Source organism: Musa acuminata, chromosome BXJ3-5 (assembly GCF_036884655.1).
Source record: "Musa acuminata AAA Group cultivar baxijiao chromosome BXJ3-5, Cavendish_Baxijiao_AAA, whole genome shotgun sequence".
Classification (NCBI taxonomy): domain Eukaryota; kingdom Viridiplantae; phylum Streptophyta; class Magnoliopsida; order Zingiberales; family Musaceae; genus Musa; species Musa acuminata.
Window position 1 is genome coordinate 38,556,049 of NC_088353.1, and position 16,758 is coordinate 38,572,806.

Consider the following 16,758-nt stretch of genomic DNA (forward strand, 5'->3'; position numbering starts at 1 on the left):
CATTATTATAATAATGGATTATCTCTAGTTTGTCCCATGATTTTTATCCTTCACATTGAATAGATTTTTCACGTATATTTGATTGTGGTTCCATTTATTTTCGCTATGTGTTATTACTAGTATTTGTTCATATACAAAAATTATTTTTCTTTATATCCTATTAGCTCGATTAGAGAAAGTAACCGAGGCTTGATGTGTAATTCATAACGGCGAAACCTTCCAAGAACGTCTTGTAACGCAACGGAGAAGCCTTCGGCAAAGGCAGTGAAGTGAAGCCTTTGCATATCGATGTAGTAAATAGAACAGAAGGACACAATAAAATGAAGTGAAACCTACCCACGTCGAGCTGCTCGCTCACGGGAACGAGGATTTCGTTAAAATGCTCTTCGACCGAGCAATTCATTAAAAAACTAGTTCATACATTTTTAAAATCATTTAAATAGTTGATTATGGGCATTTTCAGACAAGGTGGGTAAAAGGGTCACTCTATGATAAAAACAAATAGTAGTTTAAGATAAAAGGAGATTTCTATTTGTAATCCTTTTTTTACATTTTAAGAACATTTTATAATCCTAATATACTCAGATGGATAAAAATAATATCCTCAACTTATCATTTAATGCCAATCGTTTTTCAATTTGTTCTATATAATCTTATTTTCTTTCCTTTCCTTTATTTTATTTTTTTTCTTCTCAGCGTAATCGCTAAAGATGATAAAAGGAGATGCAGCTTGGGTTTTATTGTTGGTGCTCTCAAGGATGATTAATCGACGAATGAAATGAATTAATTGTATGGAGTAATGATAATTAAAAAAGGTATGATAAATAAAGATATGATTAATAATTAAGATATTATATTTAATATATTATTTTTTGGATGATTGTATGAATTAAATGTTCTTAATAGCCAAAAAAAATCCAAAAATATATTCACATGGTTAAACCGTTAACTAATAATTCGATTGATGTATCAAACGGTCCTCGCGGCCCCATAGATCCGATCTGATGGTAATATGAGCTTTTCCCAAAACCGACATAAATAGGGCCCGAATCCTATCAACGCAACGACAGATAAAGAAACCAAAAGATAAATACCCATCGATCGGCCAAAAGCCAAGGCTGATGCTATTTCTTCCTCTTTACCAAGCTTTCGTCGCCCATCATGGTGTTTGTCCGAACCCTAGACGGCAAAACCCTAGCCCTCGATCTCAACCCAAGCTCCACTTCCCTCCACGCCCTCAAGCTCGCGATCGCCGCCCGTTCAGGCGTCCCGCCCCACCAGCAGCGCCTCTTCGTCTCCTCCCGACGCCTCCTGTCCGCCACCGTCGGCGGCGCCGATGACTCCTCCACCACCCTCGCTGATCTGGCTGTCCGGCCCTCCTCTACCCTCGCCCTCCACCTCCCCCTCCTCGGCGGCACCCAGACCCCCGCCGTTCCCGCCCGCCCCCCTCGATACGACTTCCTCAACTCCAAGCCTCCTCCCAACTACGTTGCCGGCCTCGGCCGTGGTGCGACCGGGTTCACCACCCGGTCCGATATCGGGCCGGCCCGTGCCGCCCCCGACCTCCCCGACCGCTCCGCGGCAGCTATTGGCGCTCCCGCCTCAGCCGGTGCTGGACGCGGCCGAGGGAAGGGCGCTGGCGGTGAGGAAGAGGACGAGGAGGAGGAGGCTGACGAGAAGGGTTATGACGAGAACCAGAAGTTTGACGAGTTCGAGGGCAACGACGTTGGGCTTTTTGCTTCTGCGGAGTATGACGAGGACGACAAGGAGGCGGATGCCGTTTGGGAAGCCATCGATAAGAGGATGGATTCGAGAAGGAAGGACCGGAGAGAGGCGAGGCTCAAGCAAGAGATTGAAAAGTACCGCGCTTCAAACCCTAAGATTACGGAGCAATTTGCAGATCTGAAGCGAAAGCTTGCCGATTTGACGCCCGAGCAGTGGGATAGCATCCCGGAGATTGGTGATTACTCGCTTAGAAACAAGAAGAAGCGGTTCGAGAGCTTCGTGCCAGTGCCCGATACCCTTCTTGAGAAGGCAAGACAGGAGCAGGAACTTGTCACTGCCCTTGATCCCAAGAGTCGAGTGGCAGGGGGTACAGAGACCCCCTGGTCGCAAACTCCCGTCACAGATCTTACCGCAGTAGGAGAAGGGAGGGGTACCGTGCTCTCTCTGAAGCTGGATAGATTGTCAGACTCTGTCTCAGGGCAAACAGTGGTGGATCCAAAGGGATATCTGACCGACCTCAAGAGCATGAAGATCACGAGCGACGCAGAGATATCTGATATCAAGAAGGCAAGGCTTCTGCTCAAGTCGGTGACGCAGACGAACCCAAAGCACCCACCTGGATGGATCGCAGCAGCTAGGCTGGAGGAGGTTGCTGGGAAGATCCAAGCAGCAAGACAGTTGATTCAGAAAGGGTGCGAGGAGTGCCCAAAGAACGAGGATGTCTGGTTGGAAGCTTGTCGTTTGGCAAGTCCTGATGAAGCTAAGGCTGTGATTGCCAGAGGGGTGAAGGCAATCCCCAATTCAGTGAAGCTGTGGTTGCAGGCTGCAAAATTGGAGAGCAATGATCTGAACAAGAGCCGGGTATTGAGGAAAGGTCTGGAGCACATTCCAGATTCTGTGAGGCTGTGGAAAGCTGTAGTGGAACTTGCAAATGAGGAGGATGCGAGGCTTTTACTACACAGGGCTGTGGAGTGCTGTCCACTTCATGTTGAGCTGTGGCTTGCGCTTGCAAGGTTGGAAACTTATGAACAATCAAAGAAGGTCCTTAATAAAGCAAGAGAAAAGCTTCCTAAGGAGCCTGCAATCTGGATCACCGCTGCAAAGCTTGAGGAAGCTAATGGCAACGTTGAATCAATTGGGAAGGTGATTGAAAGAGGTATAAGATCTTTGCAGAGAGAGGGAGTGGATATTGACCGGGAAGCTTGGATGAAGGAGGCAGAGGCTGCAGAACGTGCTGGTTCAGTTGCTACTTGTCAGTCTATAATACACAACACCATTGGTATTGGAGTGGAAGAAGAGGATCGTAAAAGGACGTGGGTTGCTGATGCTGAGGAATGCAAGAAGCGTGGTTCCATTGAGACAGCTCGAGCTATATATGCTCATGCTCTAACAGTGTTCCTAACAAAGAAAAGCATATGGCTCAAGGCAGCCCAGCTTGAGAAGAGCCATGGAACCAGGGAATCTCTTGATGCCCTCTTGAGGAAAGCCGTTACTTACAAGCCACAGGCTGAGGTGCTGTGGCTGATGGGTGCAAAAGAGAAGTGGTTGGCAGGAGATGTCCCTGCAGCTCGAGCAATTCTGCAGGAAGCATATGCTGCAATTCCCAATTCAGAGGAAATTTGGTTGGCTGCTTTTAAGCTTGAATTTGAAAATCATGAGCCGGAGAGAGCAAGAATGCTTTTGGCCAAAGCTCGTGAGAGAGGAGGAACTGAGAGGGTGTGGATGAAGTCTGCTATTGTTGAGAGAGAGTTGGGGAACACTTCTGAGGAGAAGAGGTTGCTGGAAGAAGGGTTGAAGTTGTTCCCTTCATTCTTCAAGTTGTGGTTAATGCTTGGACAAATGGAGGATCGCCTTGGTCATGGAGAACAGGCAAAGGAAGCCTATGAAAATGGTCTGAAACATTGTCCCCACTGTGTTCATCTTTGGCTTTCTCTCGCTAACTTAGAGGAAAGAATGAGTGGCCTAAGCAAAGCTCGAGCTGTTCTTACTATGGCTAGAAAGAAGAACCCACAGAACCCAGAACTTTGGCTTGCAGCTATTCGTTCTGAGTCCAGGCATGGCAATAAGAAAGAAGCAGATTCATTGATGGCCAAAGCATTGCAGGAATGCCCAACAAGTGGGATACTATGGGCTGAATCCATTGAGATGGTTCCACGTCCTCAACGCAAGACAAAGAGTGCTGATGCTCTTAAGCGCTGCGATCATGATCCATATGTCATTTCAGCTGTGGCAAAACTGTTTTGGCAAGATAGGAAGGTTGATAAGGCAAGGAACTGGTTCAACAGGGCAGTTACACTTGCTCCTGATGTTGGAGATTTCTGGGCCTTATACTACAAGTTTGAACTTCAGCATGGTACTGAAGAAACTCAAAAGGATGTCCTGAAAAGATGCATGGCTGCTGAACCAAAGCATGGAGAAAAATGGCAAGCAATCTCCAAGGCAGTGGAGAACTCCCATTTGCCAACTGAAGCTCTTCTTAAAAAAGCAGTAGTTGCTCTGGGTAAAGAAGAAAACCCGACTGTAATAGATGGCATCAGGCCTTAATCAATAGTCAGTCATCACAGCAACATCAAAAGAAACATTAGGTATTCGTACAGATATGGTGCCTTCATCTTTAATTTAACTTGTGCCTAACTAGTTTCTGTGATTCTTCTGAACTTTGTAAGAGCCATATGCCAATGTAGGACATACTGTCCTGGATTTCATCTTGTTGTTGTTTGTAAGAACCTAGAATCTCTTATTTAGTTGAATAATTTTGCTCCTGGGTCGACTTACGGTTCTTAATGTTATTAGAATGAGAATCATATTTCCCCCCTTCTCTGTAAACTGCTGAGACTTATATTACAGATAGGTTTTAGCTATATCAGCTTTGTTGAAATCCACTAATTATCAGTTTTTAGTTGATCAGCTAGTTTAGGCTACCTTGATTAAATTCATTAAAGAAATGTTCATTTATATATGTTTGTTTTCATTGGTAATTTTGAATTATATGATACTTGTGCTTGAAGAGGAAATCTTTTGTGGTATTCTTTTATTTATAGATCCAAATGTTTGGAAGTTGGAAACAATTATTTATAAAAGCTTATATTAGCTGAAATGAGATGAAATGGTAATGTTGAGGAGGATGCATGGAATTACTAGGAAATATTTTTATTTTTGAACAATTAATATCACTTTGAAAGATTTTAAAATGAAAAGGAATTATATAAAGATGTTATGGACACATTTAAAGCAGACCAATAAAAGTCGTTAGATTAGGTGAGTTGATTAGCAAATAATGGTATAGGGAGAGTCAGAGGGAAACCTTTAGATGACGTAACGAGTGATAATACAAAAATATTTGAATGTTCTTAATTTATCAGAGATATTGCTTTAGAGAGTTTAATGGCTGGAAAAAAAATTATGTAGCCGATTTCAGATAGTTGGGATATTATGGCTTGTTGTGGTTGTGGTGGTGATGGTGGTGACTAGCTAAATGTAGCCCAAAGTATGGATGTACATTGTTTGCTTTTCAAGGTTTTTCAAGACATTAGGATTATCATCCATTATTTACTTAATAAAAAGAGGAGAACAAGTGTGGGTTTTTTACGGAGTTCCTCTCTTGCTTTATAATTCTTTGTCTATAAATGCTTTATACACCCACAATGTTGGACACCTTGTCAAACAGTGGTCCATGTACTGATTCACAGTTGGATCAGTAAATACGGGTCGTTACCAACTTGCTTGAGTGGTTTTTTACCCTACTATCAACTAGTTACATTTAGTGGGAGTTTTACTTAGTGGCAATGGAAGCACTACTATTTTATTAACAGTACTCAATGTATGCTTGTCTTTGGTGTAAAGGCAGTCATTTGATGGTGTTATTAGTCATACTAGACTGTTCCGTTTCTCAGTTTGGTTCTTTATTGGACAAGGTTTTATAGAGGTGAACTGATGTTAATCATTTTGTGCAAGAGTGACAGTTGTAGATGTTTATCTGTTCTTAGGTGATGCAATAGTATTTTGATTGTGTCCATAGCTATTGAGTATGCATATGCATCATTGTGTTGCTCATTTACTTGACATTATTTAAAAAAAAACATTTCTATTACATTAAATGTTGTACATGATCTCACTCGTGGATTCGAACCTGAGACCTATCATTTGTGCAGTAATACACTTACCAACCCGGATGTCTCAACAAAAACCTTTAACATCTTTTGAATGTCACCTTCATACCTTGATTATGCCTTGAATTAACACAGCATTCACCAATTTGTCTTACATCCTGCTGCGTTTAAATTTGAAGTACATTGCAACTGTTACTACAATTTCTCATTTACAGTCATTGTTAGATTTCCCCTTGTCTTTTAAATTTGAAGTACATTGCAACTGTTACTACAATTTCTTATTGACAGTCATTGTTAGATTTCCCCTTGTCTTTTAAATTTGAAGTACATTGCAACTGTTACTACAATTTCTCATTGACAGTCATTGTTAGATTTTCCCTTGTCTTGCAATAGTTTGTTCTTTTTTTTGGTCATACTAGCCAACATGATGTACCTACCCTGTTCCAGAATCTCTCTGCAATCTAGACATTCTTTTTTATTTTTCCATATGTGGAAGCAGTTCTGTTGGTTGTCAGGTTGTCAAATAGGGGCACTCTTTGGCTGTGCTTCTGCTGAAAGAAAGAACTAGGGAGTTGGAGAAGCGCAAATGTGTCTCTGGATGCTCTAACTCTGACTCTCTCATCGGTCACAGAAATTTATGCTCAAGTGCCATGCAATTATGTTATTACTTCATACAAGCTTCTTTTGGAGATGGCAAACCATCATGTTGATTTGTGTTCTTAGTATTTGGTTTGTTGTTCCAAAACTTCATAATTAATCTTCTGGTTTGTTCTCTCAAGATTTGCTTGCTGCAGGATTTCATAATCAAATGTTCTTAGATTAAACCTTATTAATACTGATTCATAGTTTTGGATACCTCATCTGGTATAATATGTGTTTCATGCCTCATAGGGTACATGGAGTTGGTTTCCCTGTTAACTTTGAAGAAATTTTGTTGCAGCTTTCTTGTCTATTTCACATTTTCTTACCTTTTGAATAATAGCTTGCTGTAATAAGTTCAGGATCAATGGATTTCAATGATCACAATTCCTGATGCTAATTATGACTGCGCTGCTTGTTGAATTCTGCTTCTTGTTTTCTGCCGTTCTGTGTGATACTGAGTTTTGGGTTTCATATACAGTTTCTTGGTGGTCTCACACCTGAAACTTTGACATCCCCTAGTTGACATTCTTGTTTGATCATTCCTTGTATCCAAAATGGACTCAAAACTCGTTTATATGGTCTCAGGTCTTCTATGGTTGTTGCCGATGCATCACACATGCTGTACATGTGATTCACATGAAGTTAATGAAGGTACGCATCTTTAAGCTGTTATAATACCTTAGTTTTAATTTAGTGATCATTTGCTGAGACATACCTTCACCTAATTGTTTGCTTTACATGTAACTATGCAACCAGTTGGTTCCGGTCCCTAGATTTCGTTCTTGTGCCAAATCAAGTATGGAGCGTTGTGATTACATTAAATTATTTTGTGACCTCTTGATGCTTTTTATCTACGTTCTTTACTTGAACCACAACAAAATGATCACAATCAAACTATACTCCAATACTCAATATAAAAATTATTATAAGTTATACAATACATAAAACAAGAAAGAAGGGACAATTTAAAATACTTAATAAGTTGGAAGAAACAAATAAAAATATAAGAAATCAGTAGAAAATAAAATAAAAAATAAATTAATGGAGAATGGACATGTTAGACATCGGAAGTTTGTCAATTATTTATTTAAGTGATACTTAATTATTTATAGATGAACATATTCTTTTTTTATCTTTAAGTCTACATTCACTTCAATATTCCCATCTCAACTATATATATATATATATATTCCTTTACACAGTAAGCCTGAAGAAACTAAAGGATGCTTCCTCCAATGAAATGATGTAGTTGATCCCCACTCATTCTGCCATAAACAAGTCCGGCACCTTTAGGAAGCAATATTTATGTACTAAAATGGACATTTTGTTTTGAATTAGTTTAAACAAAGAATTGTCACACAATGAATATGTTTCTATTTGTATAATCTGCAACATGCCTTTGAAGTTTGATTCCTTTCCGTTACAGGGTTTAATCTGTTCTCTTCTTGGATATCAAGCTCATGTGGATAGGAGACTCCTTCGAAACCTTTACTTTTTAGTCAAGGATATGGGCTTCTATATGCTTGTTTTAGTAGGCCACACCAGAAGCTCTTGACGCTAATACAATGGAGTTGGTCATTGTTAGATCAATTTACTTCATATAATATGCGGGAGAATTGTAGAGGAATATAAACCTATTTACTGCTTATATATATATATATATATATATATTTGTGTGTGTGTATATATAATAAAATTGCTGGAGAACACTTGATCTAATGTCCTTTTTGTCCTTTGTGTGTGCGTCATCAATTTGTATTTATTTTTTGCATTTGATAGATACACAGTAGGAATTATCAACAACATCACAAGATAACCTTCTGTGATGCTCGGACTGTCTTATTTTGCCAAACCTTGGAATGGATAATTGGTGTCTGAAATCATATTAAATAAAAAAAAGAAAATTTCCGAGTCGAGTTATACTTGAAATATTAATCTACATTGGAGCTCGCATAGTTTCGCATTAATCTTTCATTTCAATTTCTAAGATTCATTTTGTTGCCGACGAAATTATGTACATTAGATTCTGGTGGCTAAATCAATAATCAAACTTTGATTCGGATTCGGGTGATATTTGTGGAAACCCGTTAACATCTGGTCATCCGAATAGATGACGTCAAGTTTCCGCAGACCTGACACTGACCACACGATGACAACACCAAGCAAAGAGAACTCTGCAGCACATGCTGCCATGGAAGCAAATACGTCATTAGCTCATCCCTTTCCTGGTCGTCATGCTCTCACCAAGGACAACCCTGCGGTTGTCCAAGGCTGAAGTAGGTTCCGAATCGAGGCCCTGTGTCCCCCACCCCCCACAGCTGAAGCGTCCCTCTCAGCGGCAAACAATCAAACACTTGGCGTGTCCGATACCGCTGCTTCATCTCAGCCCACGTGACGTTCCATCTTGCTCTCTCTAGGTGAGGACGGCCACGGTATCGGATTCGGATCCGATCCGACAAACCTACAGATCTGATTCGGATTAGTCCAACGGGGGAGGACAACAGCGGCCCGTTCGTATCGCGCCTAAACTCGAGACCGAATTGGCGACACGAGGCGTTCGGTCACCGTCGCGTAGTAGGAGTACGACAACGTGCCCGTCGCTTCGATATCCTATTGCGTGGCCCAGCAGCTGCCGAACATTCCAATTCCTGCACGCAAAACTTGCCACAGTAGGCTTCCAATTGTCCAAAATGAACGTCTCTTCGAACTCTTTCTCTACCCAAAAAGAGAGAAATCTCTTGAAACTTGATCGAGAAGTTCATTCCCCAAAGCATCAATATATTCTTTATTGGCCAATGTTACATTGTGCCCAGTGTTTCAATTTGAGAGCACCAATCCCTAACCAAGGTCAAAATGGAACCCCAATGGGAGTCGAGGAGCACTGTGAGTGGAAGAAGACGACCAGCAACATGTAACGTGTAAGGTCTCCGAAACACGCACGGCGAGAGTCACGACGCGCACATCCCCCAGAAAACGCGCCGCCCACAGTCTCCCGAAACGCGATATGATGAACGTAACGGATGTTTTGTTTGCAGATCGATCTTGTCGTACGTATATGATATAACGTGAAAGAACTATTGAGAATGTCGTTATTTCTGGAAGGACACCTTTGGGATGGATACGCCATGGGTGGGGGGTAGTTTGGGAAGAGCAGCTGCATGTAATAAATGAATGGAAGAGGAGGCACTGCCTCGAAGGATCTCGTTGGTTTTGCTTAGAAAAAGACTTCCCCCACTAGCCTGCTGCTTTCTACGAATCCACTACGACTCATAAATAAATATTCCAAACATCCTTTCAGAAGCATTTTGTCAAACACCTTCGTCTCTCCTTTTACTTAGAAAATGACATTAATTATAAGCCATATACCATTTTTTAATATTTTATTTGTCAAAATTATACGTAATTATTATTTTCTTATTTTTCATAGTGATTCTTCAAATCCACCTTAATATTCTTACCGTGAGTGACTACGTAAATTAGTATAATGCTTCCATGCGTCCAACTAAATAGTGGAGTGTTGTCTTGGTACATGGTGACGGAAAGCTGAGCTATTCACCGAACCCTTTCCCCTCTGGCCTATTCTGCATACCAGTATATATATATATATATATATATATATATATATATATAACAAAGAAGAAAAATGACTTATAGGTCAAAACACGGTTATCTTTATCGGAACAAAAGGCATGAAGCAAGTACATGATGAACGTAGTGTGCTGTGGAATTAAGTTGTGTTGGAAGAATGAGAGAGATAGCAGGGTTGGGTGGGTGAATTCCCGTTAGCTTTGGCAGGCCCTCGGAAGCCTCGTGTCGCAGATTTAATGGTGTGTGACCGTGCACCCTGACCTTTCCCATCCCTTCCCCTGCTCCTCCTCCCTTGGCGCCTCGTGATCAGCAGGAGGAGGAGGAGGAGGAGCCAATCTCTATCCCCTCGAGGTAAGGGGGAGAGGACGACAAGAGGGCGACTTCGCACTGTTCGAGCAACGATAGATTAGGCAACCAATTTCCTCTCTTTCTGTTGTAGGTAGAAGAAACGGAACCCCCTGGGAGTGGGTTGGAACAGGAAGAGCAACTGCAGCAACAGAAACCGCAGCAGTAGAAGAGATCATTGCCGGCCCAACTTGTCCTCGTTATGCTATGTCTGCGTCCATCTCCTCCTCCAATCCATTCTGTCTTTATTGTTTCTTTTTCTGATGGTTTTGCTTTGGCAGCGATCTCAAGGAGTTGTGGAGCCAGAAAGGAAAAGGGAAAGGTAGGCAGAGCAGACCCATTTCCTTTGATCCCCCTCGATCCCGTCTTCTTCTCTCTAAAGCTTCTTTTGGTCACCCGGGAATCTCCCTCCCCTCCCTCCTTGCATGGTTCGTCGCTTGCTTCGTTGCTTCAAGGATGTTATACCTGTTGTTTGGTTCCTGCTGATGTTCACGTTTGTAGCATCTGTTCTTAGGGTCTTTGACGAGGGATTCTTGAGATCGGAAGGAGGGTTTGTGCTACGATGACGACGACGATGTTGTTGTTTGATTCCTGTTGATGTTCACGTTTGTAGCATATGTGCTTAGGGTCTTTGACGAGGGATTCTTGAGATCGGAAGAAGCGTTTGTGCTACGATGACGACGACGATGGTGGTGGCGTCGCGGAGAGGAGACTTGAACCTAAACCACGCGCCGCTGCCGGACTACGAGGAGCAGGTGAAGGAGGGACTCAAGCAAGCCATGGTTGAGCACGACACCCTCTTCAAGCATCAGGTTCTGCCTCTTTTCCGCTTGGTGGATTTCCGTGGCTACACCAATCTGTTCTTGGAATCGTAAGTGCGGATCTCGCGATGTGTAGGTGCGGGAGCTCCATCGCTTGTATTGGACGCAGAAGAAAATGATGACCGAGGCTTGCTGGAGACGATCTGATTTGGTATCGCCTCGTGAGGCACGAGTCGGATGGAAGTTACTGGGAGAGAAGAAAACCGGCGACGTGCCATCTCGCTGGCTCACGGTAAGATATGCGGTGGCAAAACCTTGGTGGGCGAGTTGTGGAGTTCTTTGTTTATTTTGTTGCTGAGTACATTTCAACCCGCAGGTGAATTCGATGGAGATGCGGAACACCACAACAGAATTTAATGCTAATGATAGGAGCTACAGTCTTCAGCTTCCAGCTAATGTCAATAGTTCATCTGGCATCAAACCTCTGGCAAATAATGCTGCAAATAGGAGTCTTTCTCAAATTTCTGCTTCATCTGACTTTTGTTCCGTAGCTGCAATGCAGAGTGAATCTGGTCATAGGCGGACAGAGAGGTTTTCCCATGCAGAGCCTCAGACTGTAAGATGGCAAGAGGCGAGCTTCCTCTACCCAGATGGTGAGTTTTCTTAATGATGTAATGTATCTATTCTTTTGCACACGAGAGACTATTGATCCATCAATTATAGAATAAAACTCTTCTTGCATTGCACTTCTTAAACAAGCTGAATTCAAGAATCCATCAATATGCATTATTAGTCATCATATTGTTTTACATTCATTCATCCGATGCAATATGAATACCTGATACCTCTTTGGAGAAAGATTTGGTATTTGCATATGCAGTTTATGCATATCCAACCAATCCAATTAACAATGTACAATTACTACATCAGTCACGGATTTGTCTTTAACATGTCATATCAGATCGTTCCAGGATTGCTTATTTGACATAGTAACATTGTTATTATGCCTATTATTTGAGCTATTGCTGCCTTGTTTTCTCATTGAGATGTCTAGGACTCCCGTTGATATTGTTGTGAATACAGATGTATCTAATTTCTAGTGGTTGTTGTTTGATATCTTCCCACCCCTTCACTAATTCCTCAATCACTATATCGTTAGGTAACCAAATAGTTTGACAACAATGTGCCAACCTTAAACCAGATTAATTTCATTCTCTTTTTTTGTAGATTTTCAGACACATTTCACAAGAAAAGTTACAACTATATCAACCTATATTTCATCATCTTGTTCTTCATCCATAAGAGCTTCGAAAAGAATATATAATATGATGTGTTTATGGATAGATTATCTTATTCTGTTAAAAAAAATCTCCAAGTTGCTCGTGATATGATGTGTGCCTTACCCAACCTGAATCAAACTAGATTGAGATTTTATTATTTTTGGACTACCTTAATCTGTTGATTGTTGAGATCCATCTAGTTACTAAGTGTCTAGGCGATGCTACAATGCATACAGCAATGTCTTGATTGAAGATGTCTCTTCAATCTTAGACCGATGCCCCAAGGTGGGCTTAACTAGAGACCTAAGTTCAACCTTCATGTCATCAACACCGACATTACTGGAATAATCACATACAGGTGCTACTAATTGAGGGCATGACAATTCTTATCAAGAGCTTACTCAATGTCTAGGTGCATCGATAGGGCTGAGCCAACACTATGCTAGTCTTAATTGGCCAGTTTGAGGAGCCTGATACCACATAGCAGCCAACTTAGGAAAGAAATTCTTTCTAAAATCATGTAACAGATATTACAGAAACTTAACTAACTTGGAGACCATTTCCTAAATGAAAGAAACTAGTACTTCAGCACTTGCAGAATTCTAGTACTAGTCCTCGTCAAAGTCAGATTCCATGTAGATTTGGTTTGATCACTCAGTATCCAAAAAGGATGAGCACACTGGAATTCTACATCAAACCTTTCCAGTTCAATATATATATATATATATATATATATATATATATATATATATATATATATATATATATATATATATATACTCTTGTCTCCCAAAATTTTCTTTCCCTTCCTCAATTCTTTTCTGATCTCAATGTTACTTTTTTGGTTTGTTGTGGTTTGCAGTGTAAGAAGAAACTGCTGACCTGCAATTGTCTAGAATTGTTTATGGATGTCTTCCTTGCTGTATATTGATTTATTCCTTTTTGGTTATTGTTGGACTAAGAAAGATATGTTTCCTAGACAATTTTAATTCTTGTGATCAATTTGGATTGCTAATTTATTTTTCTTGCTTGTTTTGCTTACATTAGAGGTTTTTAGTATCCATGTATTTCACAATAAGATAATATTTTGAAATTTATGTCTGCAGTTGTAACTTGAAGTTTGATATTGTTAATTTGATGTTAGGATCTTTGGGTTTGATCAAATGCTATGATTTAGATGGATAGAGTTTCATCTTTATGGTTGTTTTGTAAATCTTGGTTTCAGAACGTGGCTGATCATTGTTAACTATAAGGTTGAAGATAACTTTTCACATTGGAAAGATCATGTTTCTCATAGCAAATCTCACTTGGACTTATCCAGCATATTCTCAATATCCTTTCAAATTAGTAGGATGACTCTTTATTCCCTCTTTGTTTCTTTCCTGGGATTTTTTTCTTTTCTTTTTTTCTTTTAACTTCTCATGTGATGATTATTGTCAGCAGGACTTTCATCTTCTAGCCAACCGAGAAAGTTAGCTTACTATTGTTAATCTATTATTAAATTGATCTCTTAATATCTTCTGGAATCTGTTCAGGATTAGAAGAATATGGAGGCTCTCTCTCTGCCAATTTCCCCACCAAGAATCAATGGCCACAACACAAACTTATGCACATTGACCTGAACATAGCCCAAGACAGTGAATCTATAAATGTTTTTCCAAATACTGCAGAAACATTTTATTCTCCATCAACAAGTTCATCAGTTGTTCACTATGGAGATAATCTTAGAGTATCAAATGATAAATACTCAAAAGAATCTGAAGCAAGCAATGAGAGCACAAAAGAATCCACTGTCACAAATCAACCTGGTGTCGTATCTCCAGGTTCAGAAAATTCAAGGGAGAAGAGTGCTGATTCATTGCCTCATGACCCTAAAGATTCTGATAGTTCCTCAGTACAAGCTTCCGGACAGAGCAGCAATTTTATGAGGAAGAACTGGGACCATAAAGGATATATCGTGGAAAATGAAGTCTGCAGATCTGGCATCAGGATCTCTGAAGAATGTAGCAAAAATTTAGTGGAAAGATTTTCTAGTGCCTACGATGAGCAAGCTCATGGTGGTACAAATGGAACAGTTCTAGCAGACTTACAAAAACCTGGAATCGAAAAAATTGGCTCATCAGTTGGTGAGCCAAATTTTGCTGTACAGAGTGATGACAGAAATAATGTTCCAATTTTCAGAGTTCACGAGGAACACGATTTGGAAGAGAAAGAAACAAATGCTGAAGGGAGTGAAGATACCATATCAAGTCATGTCACAATGCCAGATGAAAAGCAAAAAGATGAGCTTATGGAGTATACTATCGGCATTAAGCTAAATCGGTTAACTAGACACAGTGAATGTACCTCAAAGAAGAAAAGTATGGAAGATCATACAGTTATCTCCAGTTCCAAGGATTTTGGGACTACTCACTCATGTTCAGTGATGCCTGAAAAGATTTGTCACAAACAGATTCCAAATGTTGTAGATTCTGACTACATCTGCACACAGGATAGACCGTGCAGTTCTGATGCATCACAGCCTAGAGATGATATGGAACAGCAGCTAGCCAAAATAGAGCAAGATAATATTATTATCAAGGCAGCTGAGATACTTCTATCTGTTTCTTCAGAGAAGCCATTGTGTTCAATGGATCCATTGGCTACTGATGGGCAGATGGAATTAAAATGTGAAGAAGGCAATGATCAGCCTCAGTCTTCTAATTCTTTTGAGACAATAACTCTGAAGCTACAGGAGATCAGAGATAATGGAAGTTCCATCTGTGCTAGCCAAATTGAGAGTGAGCCTAGGAAGGATGGATGCGGCTTTAGACCACGTAGGGGAAGGCGGGATTTCCAGAAGGATATATTGCCAGGGATTATCTCTCTTTCAAGGCATGAAATCTGTGAAGATCTTTATGCAATCCAGTATGACCTTAGGAAGAAATCTAAATCGACCTGTGAGAAGAATTGGTTAGTTCCTGTTAGACGTAGGCGCTCAAGGCGACATGGTAAAAAATAGCTGCTAAGAGTTTCAGGGAATTTAGATTTTGAATTCAAAATTATAAACTGAATTTCTGTAAAATATAGTGTTTAGATTATGCCTAGCATATGTAAGTATCATATCAGTTTTTGGATTATTGCATTTGCTCTGATTCACTCTCATTGAAGACTATTGCAAGCAAAGCTGGAATATGTGTGCTTTCATCAAAATCCATGGTTTAGTTATTGGCAATTTTATTTCCAATCACATTTATTTTGATCCATATGAGAGTCAATCTGTGTTCAAACCAGTTTATCCTATCCGTTGAAGAGGCAACAAATGGCATTGATGCATAGATATCATGCAGGAGGATTACAACTACAATGCCATCGAAGCAAATTTGCTGCATCAGATCAGAAGCCAGCTTTATGCTGAGTAGTCAAAGTATTGCCATTATAAAATGTAAGAACACTTTTTTCCTTTGTCTTTTTTTCTTCAAAAAAAAGAAGATATTATTAATTCAAAATTATTTTATATCCTACACATTGCTCCTCAGGCCAATTTGACCTTCAAACATGAGTCACTCTAAAGAATCTTAGCACATACAGCTAGAAAGTGGGAGCTTCTATTGCGTTCTCTATACACATCATGGTTAATCTTTACATTCTCAAAACTGGAACTGATGCAATTTCGTATCCTCCAAGGGATTACTTTCTCTTTATTTAGTATTATTTTAACCAGGTCTAAATCTTCAGATTCGATTTTCGATTTGGATACACCTTCCTGCTAAAAGATAAATTCCATTATTAGATCGTAGTAAAAATTCAATTCTCTTTTACCGGAGGTAGCATCATAAGTACCATCAGTATTCAGTTTAATCTAATGAAAGGTTTCTACCAGATGATTCCAATATGACCTTTCTCACAATTAGTTCTTTTAGAATTTTGAAGGTCTTTGCTATTCATCATAAAGAGCTTCATGAGCAATAGAATAAATATTAATCTTAACCTCATTAAATAAAATATCATTTTTGACCTTCCAAATCCATCAAAGATTATGATTTTACATATGTTTTAGACATTAAAAGGTCCTAAGTAGGAAGATAAAAGAATATATTTTTCTTAACTACTTACATTAGTTTAGTTATTGGCTTTAGGATCCAAAAAAACAAAAGGTGTTTAGAAGCAAAGATGTAGTCTTCTTTGAAGATTAAACCCTTAAGAATTTGAAGAAAGAGATACCAGCTAAGACTTTTATAAAAGGATTAGCAAACTATGACTTGGTTACTCCTCCAATATATTAAGGTGATGGGGAAGATACATAGGAAGATTGTATAGAGGCCGATA

At 40.0% G+C, this 16,758-nt stretch overlaps 2 protein-coding genes across 5 annotated transcripts; both read left to right on the plus strand.

The window, feature by feature from the left end:
* The first annotated feature begins 1,086 nt into the window (after positions 1-1,086).
* LOC135638007 (protein STABILIZED1-like) lies at positions 1,087-8,195 on the plus strand. 2 transcript variants are annotated; one of them, XR_010496463.1, is made up of 3 exons: positions 1,087-4,310; positions 7,062-7,127; positions 7,903-8,195. XR_010496463.1 is itself a non-coding variant. In XM_065150929.1 (2 exons), exon 1 carries the CDS (start codon positions 1,162-1,164, stop codon positions 4,267-4,269), a length of 3,108 nt encoding a protein of 1,035 aa, XP_065007001.1. In that variant the 5' UTR covers positions 1,087-1,161; the 3' UTR covers positions 4,270-4,310; positions 6,350-6,689. The 2 variants fall into 2 exon arrangements, 1 of the variants encoding a protein (XP_065007001.1); XM_065150929.1 differs by lacking the exons at positions 7,062-7,127; positions 7,903-8,195 and adding an exon at positions 6,350-6,689.
* Positions 8,196-10,178: 1,983 nt separating this feature from the next.
* On the plus strand, positions 10,179-15,594 carry LOC103985644 (probable GPI-anchored adhesin-like protein PGA55). Of its 3 annotated transcripts, none has more exons than XM_009403403.3 (7): positions 10,179-10,415; positions 10,504-10,618; positions 10,691-10,731; positions 11,036-11,221; positions 11,307-11,462; positions 11,547-11,823; positions 13,986-15,594. In XM_009403403.3, exons 4-7 carry the CDS (start codon positions 11,084-11,086, stop codon positions 15,449-15,451), a joined length of 2,037 nt encoding a protein of 678 aa, XP_009401678.2. In that variant the 5' UTR covers positions 10,179-10,415; positions 10,504-10,618; positions 10,691-10,731; positions 11,036-11,083; the 3' UTR covers positions 15,452-15,594. The 3 variants fall into 3 exon arrangements, with proteins under 3 accessions (XP_009401678.2, XP_009401675.2, XP_009401676.2); XM_009403400.3 differs by having other exon boundaries at positions 10,180-10,415; positions 10,691-10,837; positions 10,924-11,221; XM_009403401.3 differs by having other exon boundaries at positions 10,180-10,415; positions 10,924-11,221.
* Positions 15,595-16,758: the final 1,164 nt, after the last annotated feature.

What these genes read in the sequence shown, in the direction of transcription:
- LOC135638007 (XM_065150929.1), top strand. Translation starts at nt 1,162, where the DNA reads ATGGTGTTTGTCCGAACCCTAGACGGCAAAACCCTAGCCCTCGATCTC.
- LOC103985644 (XM_009403403.3), top strand. Translation starts at nt 11,084, where the DNA reads ATGACGACGACGATGGTGGTGGCGTCGCGGAGAGGAGACTTGAACCTA. An exon ending in TGCCATCTCGCTGGCTCACG is followed by an intron (nt 11,463 to 11,546) that starts GTAAGATATGCG and finishes TTCAACCCGCAG; the next exon opens with GTGAATTCGATGGAGATGCG. An exon ending in GAGCTTCCTCTACCCAGATG is followed by an intron (nt 11,824 to 13,985) that starts GTGAGTTTTCTT and finishes GAATCTGTTCAG; the next exon opens with GATTAGAAGAATATGGAGGC.